Source organism: Anastrepha ludens, chromosome 2 (assembly GCF_028408465.1).
Source record: "Anastrepha ludens isolate Willacy chromosome 2, idAnaLude1.1, whole genome shotgun sequence".
Classification (NCBI taxonomy): domain Eukaryota; kingdom Metazoa; phylum Arthropoda; class Insecta; order Diptera; family Tephritidae; genus Anastrepha; species Anastrepha ludens.
The window spans coordinates 44,955,554-44,970,464 of record NC_071498.1 but is presented as its reverse complement, the minus strand read 5'-3'; the positions used below and the strand labels follow the sequence as shown (position 1 = coordinate 44,970,464).

Here is a 14,911-nt window from a genome sequence, read left to right as displayed (position 1 = left end):
TTGTACATCCATGTCTCGTCAGCGGTAATGATATAGTGACGAACATTTTGGTCCAACACTCGCTACAAACCGCGCGTCAACTTAGCTAAATTCAAAACATCGTTCAGATGCTCTCCACCGATTCCATCGGGATACCAATATTGCCTACTGCTCACATGATAACCTTCTGATAGAATTTTTTTTTTTTTTAAGTTTTCCTAGAGTTATCGTCAGTCACATCCACTCTTTATACAACTCTTATGATTGTGTATTGGGCATTGTGAGAGTCCCCACAAGGTATTACTAAGATTTTCACTGCTTTCGCACTCAATATTTTCTTAGAAACCCAAAATTCTATGCAAGCCTTTTTTTCTTCAATTATGTCCTTTTTTATTTGAATATACATTCGCTCTAACTTGAACGCTTATCTATGTCTAGATTTTGTTTTACGTTGAACTCCTCCCATGTAGGCAGTCGCACATAAATAGCGTCTATCGATTGGTGGAAACAAATGTTTACAAATCAGCTTAAAGGTGACTTCATGGGTTCTTCAACGGAAACGCAATAAATTTTGTTCACCTTCGAAATGCCGCTAAACGTATTCACTTGTTACCATGTGACCATTTAAATAAAATACAGTAACACGTTTTTCCCCCAAATAAAGTCTATAGGTTTAAGAGAACCTCATTATGAGCTTATTATTCGTTTCCACGACAGTCGGTTCTGCGTTACCGAAACGATCCAAATGTATATCATGCCAAGGACTGTCACTCCAGCAGCATTCTCACTTACATTTAGCTTAGTTTAGGGTCCTAGCTTATCAAAACGACCCGGATTTATATTGAAGGAAGTACTGTCACTTCGGCAACATTTCCAAAAATGTGTGAGAAATGTTTTATGCTGGTACATCAAGGATTTTTTTATTCCATTCAACTTGAACAAATGTTTGCAATTCTCAGCAGCGATAATTATTGACGTTGTGTGCGCTTGGAAATTTTAAAAAGCAGTGAGAGCTCTTCTTAGGAGTATCATTGGAATCGAATAAATAAACTCAAATAAATAAACGAGCTAATACCAAACTATAACCAACTCTTCTAGATTTCCCGAAACTACCTTAAAGAAAATAACAATGCCATCTTCATGGCATTGTAATCTTTTGCTCATATCGTCAAGCAACGAATACGCAGCAGCTGTCATTGCACCTGGCAATTATGTAGTTTTACTTCGGAAGATTTTTCCTACACGAGTGTTGGATATGCTCATCTACTTGTACGAATATGTATTTGTATGTATTAAATGTCGCTGTGTTTACTTGCTTGCTGTTTGCGCGCTGTCATTGATTGGAAGCGGAAGCCGGCAATAATGGCACAGCCAGCGGCTCGTGCCACACACACACATACTCATTACTGTTCATACTCGCAGCTAAAATGTGTCATGCAACTCTGTTGTATTCCTTGCTCATCTTCTCTGCGCCACCAAGCGGCCTTTAATCTTCGTAGCTGTTGTGACCCAATTCAATCAACGAAAATCAAATCGAAGTAATCAACTGACTTTGTAGTTTTTGCTTTTCTCTTTTCTCCAACTTGCTTCTATAAATATTTTTTTTCCTTTTTGATATTTTTCTTACAGCGGCAACAGTCAATAATATTTTTCCAATGCCCACTCACTCTTATCGTAAAGTTTCGTTAACAGCAGAAGAAAATAAAAGAAATCCAAAGAAAAAAGTCCTGCACCGCCACTCCAAAACTCGAACGCTTGCTTCCTCAACTTTTTCAACTTTGAAAGCTACAAAATTTGTGTTATCGCATTTATCAGGACGAATAAAACTAAAAACAGTAGCTGTAAAAAAAAAAAAACAAAGATAACGAGAAATAAAACGAAAAAAACTCCTGTACTACCTTCATTCAAGAAAAATAAAATGGGAATATCCTTGCGTGCAAGCCATCGCATGCTAGTCAAAGTTCAGAACAGAGTCCCAAACGTCGACATCAGCGCTTTTGTTGTGTTGTCGGTTGACGTAGTCAAGGAGTTTATGTGCCCTATATTTGTGCCTTACAGGCAAGAATTGACTTCCTTGTTGGTGCCACAATGTGGCATACAGTCGTCTTGGCTTGCCCGCCGCTGCCTTTTTATGATGTAGCAATGTAAGTGCGGGCGTTCAGAGAGAGTGCAGCCAGTACGTTTCGGGAAGTTTTCGTTCTCCTCTGAAACACAGTTCATACAAGGATACTCGCCACGGTGCGAGCTTTTCTTGTGTGTAGCTCACGTATGTTATATGTATGTTAATATAACTATTACTGCCGCTTTAAGCGTGTTACGTGATTTTCAGTGTTTAGCAAGCATGTGCTGCTTATTTACCATTCCTGTCCCTTCAGCGCCGCGACTGCCGTGCACTCTGAGAAGACGCCACCACCACAGTAGGAATATGTCACTTGTTTTGTGGTTGGCTGATCGATTGTTTGCTGCTTTGCTGTGCTGGCGGAATGCTAAAGTATCGAATTACGATGGTATTTGTTTGTGTGCTGCACCACATTTTGTGCTAGTTTTTTTTTACATAAGTATTTATAAGCGAATGTGACCATTCTACCGATGGAGTGTGAATTGCTTTGTTGAGGTGCCGGCGCTTGAATGTTGCAAATGAATGGAACACAAAAATGACCTAACATTTAAAAGCTGCGTATGATGGTGTTAGAGTTCGCAGGTCGCCGGTTGTCGGTGTTTAACAGTTTCGTGCTTGTCAAAGTGTCACGATAGCTGATTTTTTTGGTTCACAAAAAAATTATGTTGTAAGTAGAAAATATACACTTTGGTTGATTCATTGGTTAGTTTGGTGGTAGTAATTTCGGCTGAGTATCTCACCGAAGACCCATACACTTTTTGAAGTACAATTTCGATGACTCCTTGAACCTTTGATGTCGTCTGTTATCTTTCAGCCACTTGGACTTGTGGATAAATCTATTTATGTTAGTCGAATAGTGCTTGGATATCTAGATTTTACTTCGAGAAGCAGCCTAGTAAATAGATAGTATCTGGTATCTATTGTGCGTAAATAATCGTTTCTTTACTGTCCTCAGATTTGCTCTGACAGCGAGTGTTGTTCGGAATGTTCTTTAAGCCGCATGTTCATCAAAGTTCAATTATAACATAATTGTGAAAATATCCCTTTTTAAGCTTCTTAGTAGGTTATCTGTTTTGACTCGTTGAAGTCTGATACTTGTTTTGCTCACCTTGATTTAGTAGCCTTAAGTAGTATGAAGCTCTCCCCGGTTAGAGAGCGTAGTTCCCCGCTTTCTATTTCACTTAGAACGGATTGAGCTCTGACCAATTCGTAAACCCTTTTCTACCCGTAAATGTTTCGATGCGAACTGCGTATGCGACTGCGAAATGAGACAGCGTTTATTAATTCATTTGTCAATCTCACCACTTACATGCAACTCTATAGGTCCTCTCAATCACTAGTACCTCTTGTACTTTGAAGATGCTAGCAAATTTAGGTGGACGGAGCGAGAAAGAGAGACATTTAGTACCTCAGAGAAGACCCATGCCCGACACCGCCATCTATTTTTGAACAATTTGTATTGGTGTCTCTTCTCCATTCCGTATTAGACAGTTTTTTCTGGTAATATCTTGAATATTTAATGCATTTATCCAGGTACATTTTTGTCTTCGGGTCCAAATATGGAGTGTTCAAGAATAAATTTAGCAGTTAACCAAAACAATAAAAAAATCATATTATTCAAATTATTGCCCATCGCTAACCACTAGAGCTTCTGATCCTTCAAAATGTTCCTGTACTCGAATACTGAACTTTCGAAGCTACAAAAGTGCTAGTCAGTCACAATCGAAATATTTCATTATTGCAAATAGAAATATCTGGAGTAAGCTCAAAGTGGTTTGAGCCTAGCCCTTAGACCGGGCTGACTTTAGTTCGCGAGGTATTTAGCTCAAACCAATTAGTAGCGATTTCCTGTGTTAATTTCTTTAGATTTTAGGAGCTTGGCATCTATCCGATCCCACAGAGTACAGAATATTACTGATATAATATATATATATACTTGTATATAAGTACCGTGTACATCTCTGTTATATGTAAGTTTGATCGAGCTCCTCCTCCAATTTGTAGCATGCGTTTTGATATTTTTCCACAAACTTCACTTTGAAGCTGGAATTTTCGAGATTGTTAAAATTTGACAAGTGCGAAGCTAAAAATATGTTTGCCTTTTCAGTCTTGAGCTGGAACTACCTATGGTTGTACAAAAAATAAGCGAAATAACTATAACTTTTCTAAAAAAAAATTACTTAGTTGGAATTCGTATGGATGTTGTTGTTTTGAAGCAGTCTAAAAATATTAACCTTTTTCTTATTCATTATTTTTCATTCATTTCATTCACCAAAAAGAAAAGAGTACCAAATCTCATAAAACATCTCTCTCCGCATGCAGCTACTCGACATGCTGAAATTCTACACATGCTTCGAGATCAGTGACGTCACCGGCGACTCGCTTACTGATCATCAGATGACTCAGTTACACTACAAGAAAATCACTTCGCTACAACGCGCTGCTTTCGCCAAATTTCCCGATCTGCGCTTGTTCGCCTTGTCCAATGTTGCGAATGTAGACACTCGTGAAGCGCTACAACGTCACTTTGGCGCACTCGATGCAAAAGCACTCAAAGAAATCGCCTCATTTTTGAATTTGGTTCCCGACTCCCTAGAAGCACCCTTTCAATGGCATCGACTTGATGATGAATTTCTTAAGGAGCTATTGATTACACGCCACGAACGTCGTTGTTCACAGTTGGAGGCACTCAATGAGATGCCACTCTATCCTACAGAGGCTATCATTTGGGATGAAAATATTGTGCCCTCTGAATACTTTTCGGGAGATGGTTGCTTGGCTTTGCCAAAGTTGAATCTACAATTCCTCACTTTGCATGATTATTTGTTGCGCAACTTTAATCTTTTCCGCTTGGAGTCAACTTATGAGATACGACAGAATATTGAAGATGCCGTGAGTCGTATGCTGCCATGGCAATCGGAGGATGGTGATGTTGTGTTTGGCGGTTGGGCGCGTATGGCGCTACCGATTGCAACATTCGCTGTGGTTGAGGTGACAAAGCCACATATCGGCGAGCGTAAACCATCTCGTGTGCGTGCTGATGTGTCGGTAACGTTGTCCGTGCGCAAAGAAATCAAAGAGGAATGGGAGAATTTACGCAAACATGACGTCTGCTTTTTAATAACTGTGAAGCCGACAAAGCCATATGGTGAGTAAAAGTAGAAGACAATTAATTTTAAAATTGATTTCAATAAAAATATTTTGAAAGGTACTAAATACAATCAACGCGAGCCTTTCATACCACAAGTTGGGCTTGTGTATGTGCGCGGCTGTGAGGTGGAAGGCATGTTGGACGCCAACGGACGTGTTATAGAAGATGGACCTGAACCACGACCGCAATTGCCTGGCGAACAACGCACATATCGGGTTTGGCTTGATTCGAATCAATACCGATTAGATATGGACAATTTACAAGATGTGCGTAGAATTATCTGAGGCAACGCCACCTTATTCTATTTTTTTTTTTTAACTTTTATTAAATTTTTAAGGGTTCCGATGATGTTTACGAGAGTTTTAATATTATAATGCGTCGCAAGCCGAAGGAGAACAACTTCAAGGCTGTATTGGAGACCATACGGCATTTGATGAATACAGAATGCGTTGTGCCACCATGGTTGCATGACTTGCTACTTGGCTATGGTGACCCGGGGGCGGCACACTATTCTCATATGCCGAATCAAGAGCGTAGCTTAGATTTCAATGACACATTTTTGGAATTCGATCATTTGAAGAGCAGCTTTCCTGACTACGAAATAAAGTGTGAAGCTCCAGCCGAACAACGCGTGCCTCCATTCCGTTTGATATTTGAAGATGTGCCAGAACAGCGCAAAGATGAGATCGAAGATGAACAAGAAGATAAAAAAATGAAGAGTGCATTGGAAAAGGCGATTGTTGTGCAGCCATATGTGTTTGAAAGCCGTGGTCCATATGTGGCGAACAAACCGAAGCAGTAAGTATGAAAAAGAGAAAAATATGAAGGCATGTGATGAAGATAAATTTTAAAGTAAAGAAAAATTAAAAAAAAAGTAAAGAAAAATATGAATTTAAAAATGAGGAATTATTTACAAATCAAGTTATTTATGTAAATCTGGAAATAAAGGTAGAATTTAAAATTAAATTGAATTTCGGGGGGAAGACGATAAATTTCAAAATGTAGGTAATTTTAAGAATTAAAAAAAAAAATTAAAAACAAAAATAAATGTGGAATAGAATAACAAATTAGGAAAACTACAAAATGAGGATAAACTTAAAAAATATAATTTTCAAAATGCAAAACTATTGAAAAATAAATATATTTAAAAAAATAAATTCAAAAAAAAAGTTTTAATTGAAAACAAAACTAAATTAAAAAGGAAAAGAGAATATAAACCATAAAAAATTAAAAAATATTAATTTGAAAATAAAAGGAGAATTTGTAAAGTAAGATAAAAAATGTAACAATAAAAAAAGTTTATTATTGATTTGGAAATAGGAAATTTTTTAAAATAATGATACATAATAATAATAAATAATAATTGGCGCGTACACTTCTGTTAGGCGTTTGGCCGAGCTCCTCCTCCTATTTGTGGTGTGCGTGTAGATGTTGTTCCACAAATGGAGGGACCTACAGTTTCAAGCCGACTCCGAACGGCAGATATTTTTATGAGGAGCTTTTTCATGGCAGAAATACACTCGGAGGTTTGCCATTGCCTGCCGAGGGGCGACCGCTATTAGAAAAATGTTTTTTTATTAATTTTGCTTTCACCGAGATTCGAACCGACGTCTCTCTGTGAATTCCGAATGGTAATCACGCACCAACCCATTCGGCTACGGCGGAAAAATAGTAATTTAACATTATAAAAAATACTAAGAAAATAAGAAATTTAAAAAAATACATACTTACAGATATATTTGGATATAGAAATAAATTTAAATATAAAGTTAAAAGTGAAGACAAAACGAATTTTTAAAAGTAAGCATAATTTGAAAAGAAAGATAAACATATAACAATAAAAAAGATTTAAAAATATAACAATAAAAAATAAAATTAGAAATATAACAATAAAAATAGTTTAAAAAAATGTAAATATAACAAAAAAAAATTTTAAATAAAAAAAATTAAATATAACAATAAAAAAATAAAACAATAAAAAAAATTCAAAAATAAATTTAAAAAAATAAATAAATTTTTAAAAACAAAGATGCATTATGAAATGAAGATATTATTTAAAATGAAGAAATATTTCAAAATAATATTTGAAAATATAAAAAAATTCGAAAAAATAAAAAATAAAAATAAAGCTAACGATACAAATAAAGATTTAAATAAACATACTGCTATGGATCTACAAAAAAAATAACCACAAAAGTGCTGGGTTCAATCAGCATTGCGAAAATCTTTTGCAATACCAGTCGCCCCAAACAGTTAATGATTAATCTCGGAAAGAATTTGTGCCATTAAAAACCATCATCCGCCACAATGCAACATTTAAATCTAAGGTCCTCCGTTTGTGGACCAATAAGAAAAAGACGCACGCCACGATCGTATATATCACAAGTCTGGCGAGATCCCTAAAAAAAGTTTTTGTTTATTATTTTTTTAATTCGTTAATGGAATGGAAAATCGTTCTAAACTTTTGTCGAACTTATTCGTTGTTGTTGTTGTTCGTGCTCTTTCAAAAATACAAAACATTCCCCGTAAAATGTTGAGAAATGCACATGAACTGACATCCGGGTCGTTCCGGTATCGTAGTTTTCGGAATGATCTAATTGATATATGCAGTAAGGCAATACGTGGCATTTAGTAGTAAAAATATCATAAAAATACTGTGTACAAAAAATAGTGCAATTATATGTATACGAGAACTTATATTTATATAAGATCCTTTGTTGGATGTTTGGACGAGTTTATCTTCTCATTTGTGGTGTGCCTTTGGTGTTGTTCCACAAATAAAAGCCCCTTTGCATGCCAAATTTCCATCAGTGCCGTATATTTTTTATTGCCTAATTATTTAAATACTTGATTTCAGAAACACCGTCCGCTTTACACCCACTCAACTGGAAGCAATTCGCGCTGGTATGCAACCCGGTCTCACGCTTGTCGTAGGTCCTCCAGGTACGGGCAAAACAGATGTCGCTGTGCAAATCATATCCAATCTCTATCACAATCATCCCAATCAACGTACATTGATCGTAACACACTCCAATCAAGCGCTGAACCAGCTTTTCGAGAAAATTATGGCTCTCGACATTGACGAGCGCCATTTGCTGCGTCTCGGTCACGGCGAAGAGGCCTTGGAGACGGAGAAGGACTTTAGTCGCTATGGGCGTGTCAATTACGTACTCACACAGCGCTTAGAGCTGCTCAAAAAAGTACAAAAGTTGCAAGAATCGCTCAATGTACTTGGCGATAACGCCTACACTTGTGAAACGGCCGGTTATTTCTATCTCTACAATGTGGTAGCTCGTTGGGAAAAGTTTCTCACGCAAGCCACAGCCGTTGCGGATGACACTGACTCGGCTACTTGGCGCGCGGTATTCGAAAAGGAATTCCCTTTCACACGATTCTTTGCCGATGCACCGCAACCGTTATTCAAAGGCGACACATACGACGAATATATGGAAATTGCAAAATCTTGTTTCCGCTATATAACACATATTTTCACGGAATTAGAGGAGTTCCGCGCTTTCGAACTGCTGCGCACCGGCTTGGATCGCTCAAAGTATCTGCTTGTAAAAGAGGCAAAAATTATAGCGATGACTTGTACACACGCAGCGCTGAAGCGTAAGGAATTAGTAAATTTGGGTTTCCGTTATGACAACATACTCATGGAAGAGGCGGCGCAAATATTGGAAATCGAAACGTTCATACCGCTGTTATTGCAAAATCCGCTCGATGGCTATAATCGCTTGAAGCGTTGGATTATGATCGGTGATCATCATCAGTTGCCGCCAGTTATCAAAAATATGGCATTCCAAAAGTTCTCGAATATGGAGCAGAGTTTATTTACGCGACTGGTGCGACTGGGTGTACCCACAGTCGATTTGGATGGTCAGGGTCGTGCCAGATCTAGGTTTGTTGAATTTCGTTTACTTACCATAAGTTTTGTTTTAATATTTTAACTATTTATTTTAGTATTTGCACTTTATACAAATGGCGATATAAGAAATTAGATGATCTTTCGCATATTTTGCAACGCGCCGAGTACCGCAATGCCAATGCTGGATTTGTGCATGACTATCAGCTCATTAATGTGGAGGATTTCAATGGTGTGGGCGAAACAGAACCAAATCCTTTCTTTTATCAAGTAAGTGAATATATGTAGAGTAATAAACTAGGATAATGCTCGCTATTTATCATCATCACTTGAATGCCAAGGGGATATTCTAAATCTCTAGATAGAGACAAAAAGTGCCTGAATTCAGCTGCTCATTTCAAGAATATTTATTAATCTAAATAACTGATTTTGGCTGATTTGAAAAATATTCACCCATCATATTCTTCGCTCTTACACCCTTACTGGGTGTTTGGCCGAGCTCCTCCGCCTATTTTTGGTGTGCGTCTTGATCTTTTTCCTCAAGCGGAGAGACCTGCAGTTTAATGCCGACTCCGAACGGTAAATGACTTTTATGAGGAGCTTTTTTATGGCAGAAATACACTTGGAGGATTGCCATTGCCTGCCGACAGCGCCCGCTATTAGAAAACCTGTCAATTACAATCATCAAATATCTTTGTCTTTCCAATGCATATAGTCCGGGAGCCAGGGGCCGATTTTGGACTGCGTTTTTATACCGTTAAATCCTTGACTATACTTGTGATTTAGCTTTTATGAATAACGAAAGTGAACGTCAGCTGGCGCACCCGCGGTGGGTGTGATTGTGGGAGGGTACGAAACGTGTCGAAAAAAAATTTCTACCAACTCATTTTATACCGGCTGCAATTTTTTTCATGTATTGTTGACATTTAGTAGAATAAAAAAAAAATAGAATGGAAAAAAATTCAATCGGCATAAAGTAGCTTTACTTTTTAATTTATTTTACAAGTTCGCCTGTTCAGCTGACGTACTTTCCCCCTCTACGGCGCAGCTGACTATTTTTTTTTTATTCTACTAAATGTCAGCAATACATTGCGTGCCATTCTTCTGAAGTCAAACGTCGTTCAAAGTCATATCTTCAATTTTCAGCTACAAAAAATCATTTATCATGCTTCTTTAGTGCTCACCGTTGACCAAAATGACGTTTCCTGGAACATTTTCCAGCGGGGATTCCACGGAGATATTAGTTTGGTGAAAAAGAAATCCATTATTTTCTCATGTAAAGTATCGATCATATAATTTTAAATTTATGCTTGTTGTCAAGGTGACATTTCACACTATAAAAGGTATTTTCCTCTTTTTTTTTTTTTTGCACCATTCAGTTGTGAGTTACAGGGTGTTAACAATGGAATTCAACAAGAGAAAATTTGGTACATTTTACAGTTTTTCTTTGATAAAAGGGAAAATGCAAGCCAGGTCGCTGAAATTGTAAATGTTGTTCATGGTGTCGATACTGTAACAGATAATAACATGCAATTTTGGTATCTTCGATTTCATTCAGGCATTTTTGATGTTAAAGAAAATGTCGATAAAATTACAGAAATAATCAAAGTTGACCGACATATTAATAGTCGTAACATCGCCCACGAGTGAAAGATCGACCATAAAACAGGTTTAAACTATTTTTTGCCACAATTTTACGCAAAACTAATGGATTTCTTTTTCCCCGAACTAATATGATACTCACTGACTTTCTGTTTAGTCTTAAGATTTCCCACTGAAAAGAGCTGTCCTTGTCAAATTTCATGTCATACAAAAACACATTTTTTACAGTAGGCTATTTTATTTAACTTTTGTTTAATGTTCATTTTTTTTATAAAAGTGCGGGACAGCCATGCGGCCATCAAATCAATGGAGGCACTTATACTAAGATCAAAGGTTGCTCAGGAATACCTGGCAGCTCTAAATGATATTAGCACCGTCTTCAAAATCAGCCTTATATGGGTTCCGGGACATAGAGATATTGAAGGAAATTGCAAGGTGGATGAGCTAGGCAGACTTAATCTTCCACTGCTTGAAAATAGAGGCAATATTAGAATTTCTATGGGAACTTGCAAATTAAGGATAAAAAATAATATTCTCCAGCTATGGAGAGAAGAAAATACTTGTGTTACAACCAGTTTAGTTTGGCCGCATCTATTTACGAAAAGTTCAGGAGAACTGCTCAACCTCTCAAGAGAGAAGATTTTCGTGACTTATGTCACCGGTCATTGCCTGTTAAATTGAGAAAACACTTCCTCTGTAATTGTTCGGCCTTAGAATGGGGTATAGAAAGGTTGTTAAGAGAATACCATTTTGGCTCTCTTACGAAACTATTCGGTGTTGGGATAAAATCTATCCTACGCTTCGTAAGAGAGTCTAAATGGTTCTATGATAAAGTAGGGTCCCCGTGTTACACAGTGGTACTACAACGGACATACATAGTCTAAGTGAGTTGTCTACTCTAAATCGACTACCACAAAACCCTAACCTAACCTATGTACTGCTCATACAGATGGACGGACAAACAGACATCGCTTAAACGATAACTTTCTTCGTACTTCACATATTGCTAGGTTAGTGCTCTTCAAAAAATGATAAGCAACTTAGAAAAATACTGCGAAAAGTGGAACATGCAAGTAAACTTATCTAAGTCAGCTATAATGATCTTTCGGAGAGGCGGTAGAATAGCAGAAAAAGAAAAGTGGTTTTTTCACGGCGAAGTTATACCAATAACGAAAGAATATAATTACTTGGGTGTAAAGCTAACATCAAAACTCAGTTTCAAGCAACATATAGAAAATAGAAATGTTCTAGCGAAAAATAGCATAAATGCAACTTGGTGCACATTTCTTAGTAAAAATAAAATTAAGTTGTCGGCAAAATGGAAACTGTTTTTAGCGGTGACTAGAGCAATCCAGAGTTATGCTGCTCAGGTATGGGGAAACTCGTTGTTTGAAGAAGTAGACAAAATTCAACTTTATTTTTTAAAAAGGGTACTTCATCTCCCGAGTAATACGCCATCTTATTGCATTCTCTTGGAGACAAATGTTCCAAGTTTTCATTTGTATACACTGCAGCTTCACTTAAAATATATATTCAAAACGTTATTTGAATATAATGATAATAGATTGCCTCATATACTATCAAAAAAGATTTTAGAAAAACAGATATTTTGGGTTGAAGAAATTAGTAATCTAGCACAAAAGTTAAATATAACATGTAACTGGGGCACTTCAAATAAAAGAGAGTGGAATAGAAATATAATTTCAATAATAGAAAATCTTCATGATTCGAATATTCGAACTTTATGGGAAAGGGCACACCAAAGCACCCGATTATATAAGGAATTAGACCATAACAACGCCAGAAGCTATTTAAACGATAATACTAGAATCTATAAAATTATGTGGATTATGAAAGCCAGATGTGATTTAATATACTTGGGAAGCCAAAGGGATTTAAATTGCACTTTATGTAACTTAAATGAATTAGAAGACATCACACATTTTTTAGGAAAATGCCCGATACTTAAAAGAATTCGTCAAAGATTTTTTGGAAAATTTAGTTTAAACCGAGATGAAATCATAGACATTTTAAATGGTGTTGGCCCTTCTGGATATAATAATTTATTTAAGTTCATCACTGGTGCTATAGAATATAGAAAATTAATTTTAAGCGAATTCAATATATAGTACCATAGTAACATATGTAAAATGTAAGATTTTTTTTTTCTTTTTTCTTCCGACAAACGACCTAGTGTCACTGTCGTACGTTCTAATGTTAATGATTAAAAATGAAATGTAATGAAATGTAAAAGTCGAACAATTAATAATAATAATAATTGCTATATGAACAAAGTGATGCAAAAAGTAACTCCAAAAATAATTTAAAAATAAACTATTTTTCTAGCGGCATATGTCAATTTGGAATTATTATATCAATCGTGAAATAAGAAAGTTTTAGCGTGTTTTTATTTAAGTAGAGCGAAGTTCTTGCGCCACCTTTCCTATATATCTGTGATATAAGTAATGCTTAGGGGTTATATACAGTTAGAAGGCCGAAAACAAGCAAATTTTCCAGAATTTTTTCTGAGAAAACTTAATCTAAATTGATCTAATTTGTACACATATTATGTTATCGTTTAACTGTATTTTAAGACTAAGTATTAGTAAAAATATTGATTTGGAAAGGAGCTACAGCTGATCTCCAGGAGCTCCTATCGAAAAAGACGTTTTGCGGTGACCACTATATCTCTGAACTGGATCCTCTGAAATTAAAAAAACCAGATTCCGTTAAAGTAATGTTAAATCTAGTAACTAATCGAAGAAATAGGCAAAATAAAATGGCGGTTTCTAAAAAACAAAAAAATAGATTTTTGACCAAAATTTCGGCCTTAAATTGTTTATAAAAAAAATATTTATCGGTGGAAAAAAATCGTAAATTAATTACTAAAAAATATATTTAAGAAGCTCGTGTTAAAATTTGATATCAATCGGTTTAGCCGTTTTCGAATAATGTTGTTGAGAAAAAACGTGATTAAAGTTTGAAAAGCACTTTACAAGCACTCTGATACGCCTTTTCAAATTTGCGTGTAACTTAAAATATTCACCGGAACGATATTGAATTTTATTTGTGTATTCAAAAAAAAAAAAATCGATTTTTTTGAAAATTCCTACTGTATATAACCCCTTAAGCGATTTTGGCCGATTTTAGCAAAGTGGGCCAGTCTTTCTTCCACGTGCTAACAGGCGCTAGTTGAACATGACACACCAAGTGAAGCCAAGGCCTACTCCACCTTGTCTTTCCAACTCAAAAGAATCCTTTTTCTTCCTTTGCTACCACCAGCAGGGACCGTATCGAATATTCTCAGGGCTGATACATTTGTATCCATTCGAACGGCATGACCATGTCAACGGAGTCGATGGATCTTTATTGGATGTATGACGACTATGGGTATATTCAGAAACGCATTATAATGCGCAACGTACTTTTGCAGTGTTGGCAATGCGTTCAGAAATGCAAATATGGCAGTACTGCAAATGCATCGCGTTCCAAAACGCCATTATTGTATCAAACGTCACGCATTATTTGCAGGAAAAATTTTAATACTGCCCCTGATTACGCTAATATGATGTCTGATGAAAAGTAGTATAAAACTAATTTTTTTAGCTTTTAATGCAAAGATATATTAAATATACGTTATTAAAACAATATTTTATTACATTTTTCTTGATTTTAGCGATTATCTAAGTACATCGGAAATAAAGTTGCTTCTCAGAGTCCGACTGAGCATGGAAAGTGAATTTGCTTCAGGGAGGAGGAAAAAGAGTGTTTTGTGGAATAAGGTGGCGGAAGAAATAAAAAAAGTGAATAAAGATTTGAAAATAGACGGGCAAATCGCGCAGCGAAAATTTTCTAACTGTTTCAAAAAAAGATTTTTTTTTTTTTTTTTGAAAATTGGAAAAGTAGTGAATTACAATCACAATAAATTAAAAGATAAAAAAAAATATTTATTTTTGGGAATTTTTCGTTTTAATGAACATCTTACTATATGTGATCTTCTTTTTAGCTTTACACGTCTTTTTTTTTCTTAAATTTAGCAAAAAACTATCACTTTTTACTTCAAATATATCGTCAACAACTAAACTCAATAATACTTCCATTTTAGTGTAAAACGCGTTCATAAATGCAACAAATCTTTTTGCAAATCGTTAACAAATCTATCAATTGCATCACTTGTCACATTGGCAGTGTTGCC

The 14,911-nt window shown here is 35.9% G+C and overlaps 1 protein-coding gene across 1 annotated transcript in view; it reads left to right on the top strand.

The window, feature by feature from the left end:
* The window catches only part of LOC128869949 (RNA helicase aquarius), a 41,049-nt gene that overhangs the window by 24,710 nt on the left and 1,428 nt on the right, over positions 1–14,911 (top strand). Inside the window, exons 5-9 of the mRNA XM_054112550.1 lie at positions 4,421–5,246; positions 5,307–5,515; positions 5,587–6,047; positions 8,107–9,150; positions 9,213–9,384. Coding sequence (XP_053968525.1) covers positions 4,421–5,246; positions 5,307–5,515; positions 5,587–6,047; positions 8,107–9,150; positions 9,213–9,384 — 2,712 coding nt within the window. The remainder of the gene's footprint in view (positions 1–4,420; positions 5,247–5,306; positions 5,516–5,586; positions 6,048–8,106; positions 9,151–9,212; positions 9,385–14,911) is intronic.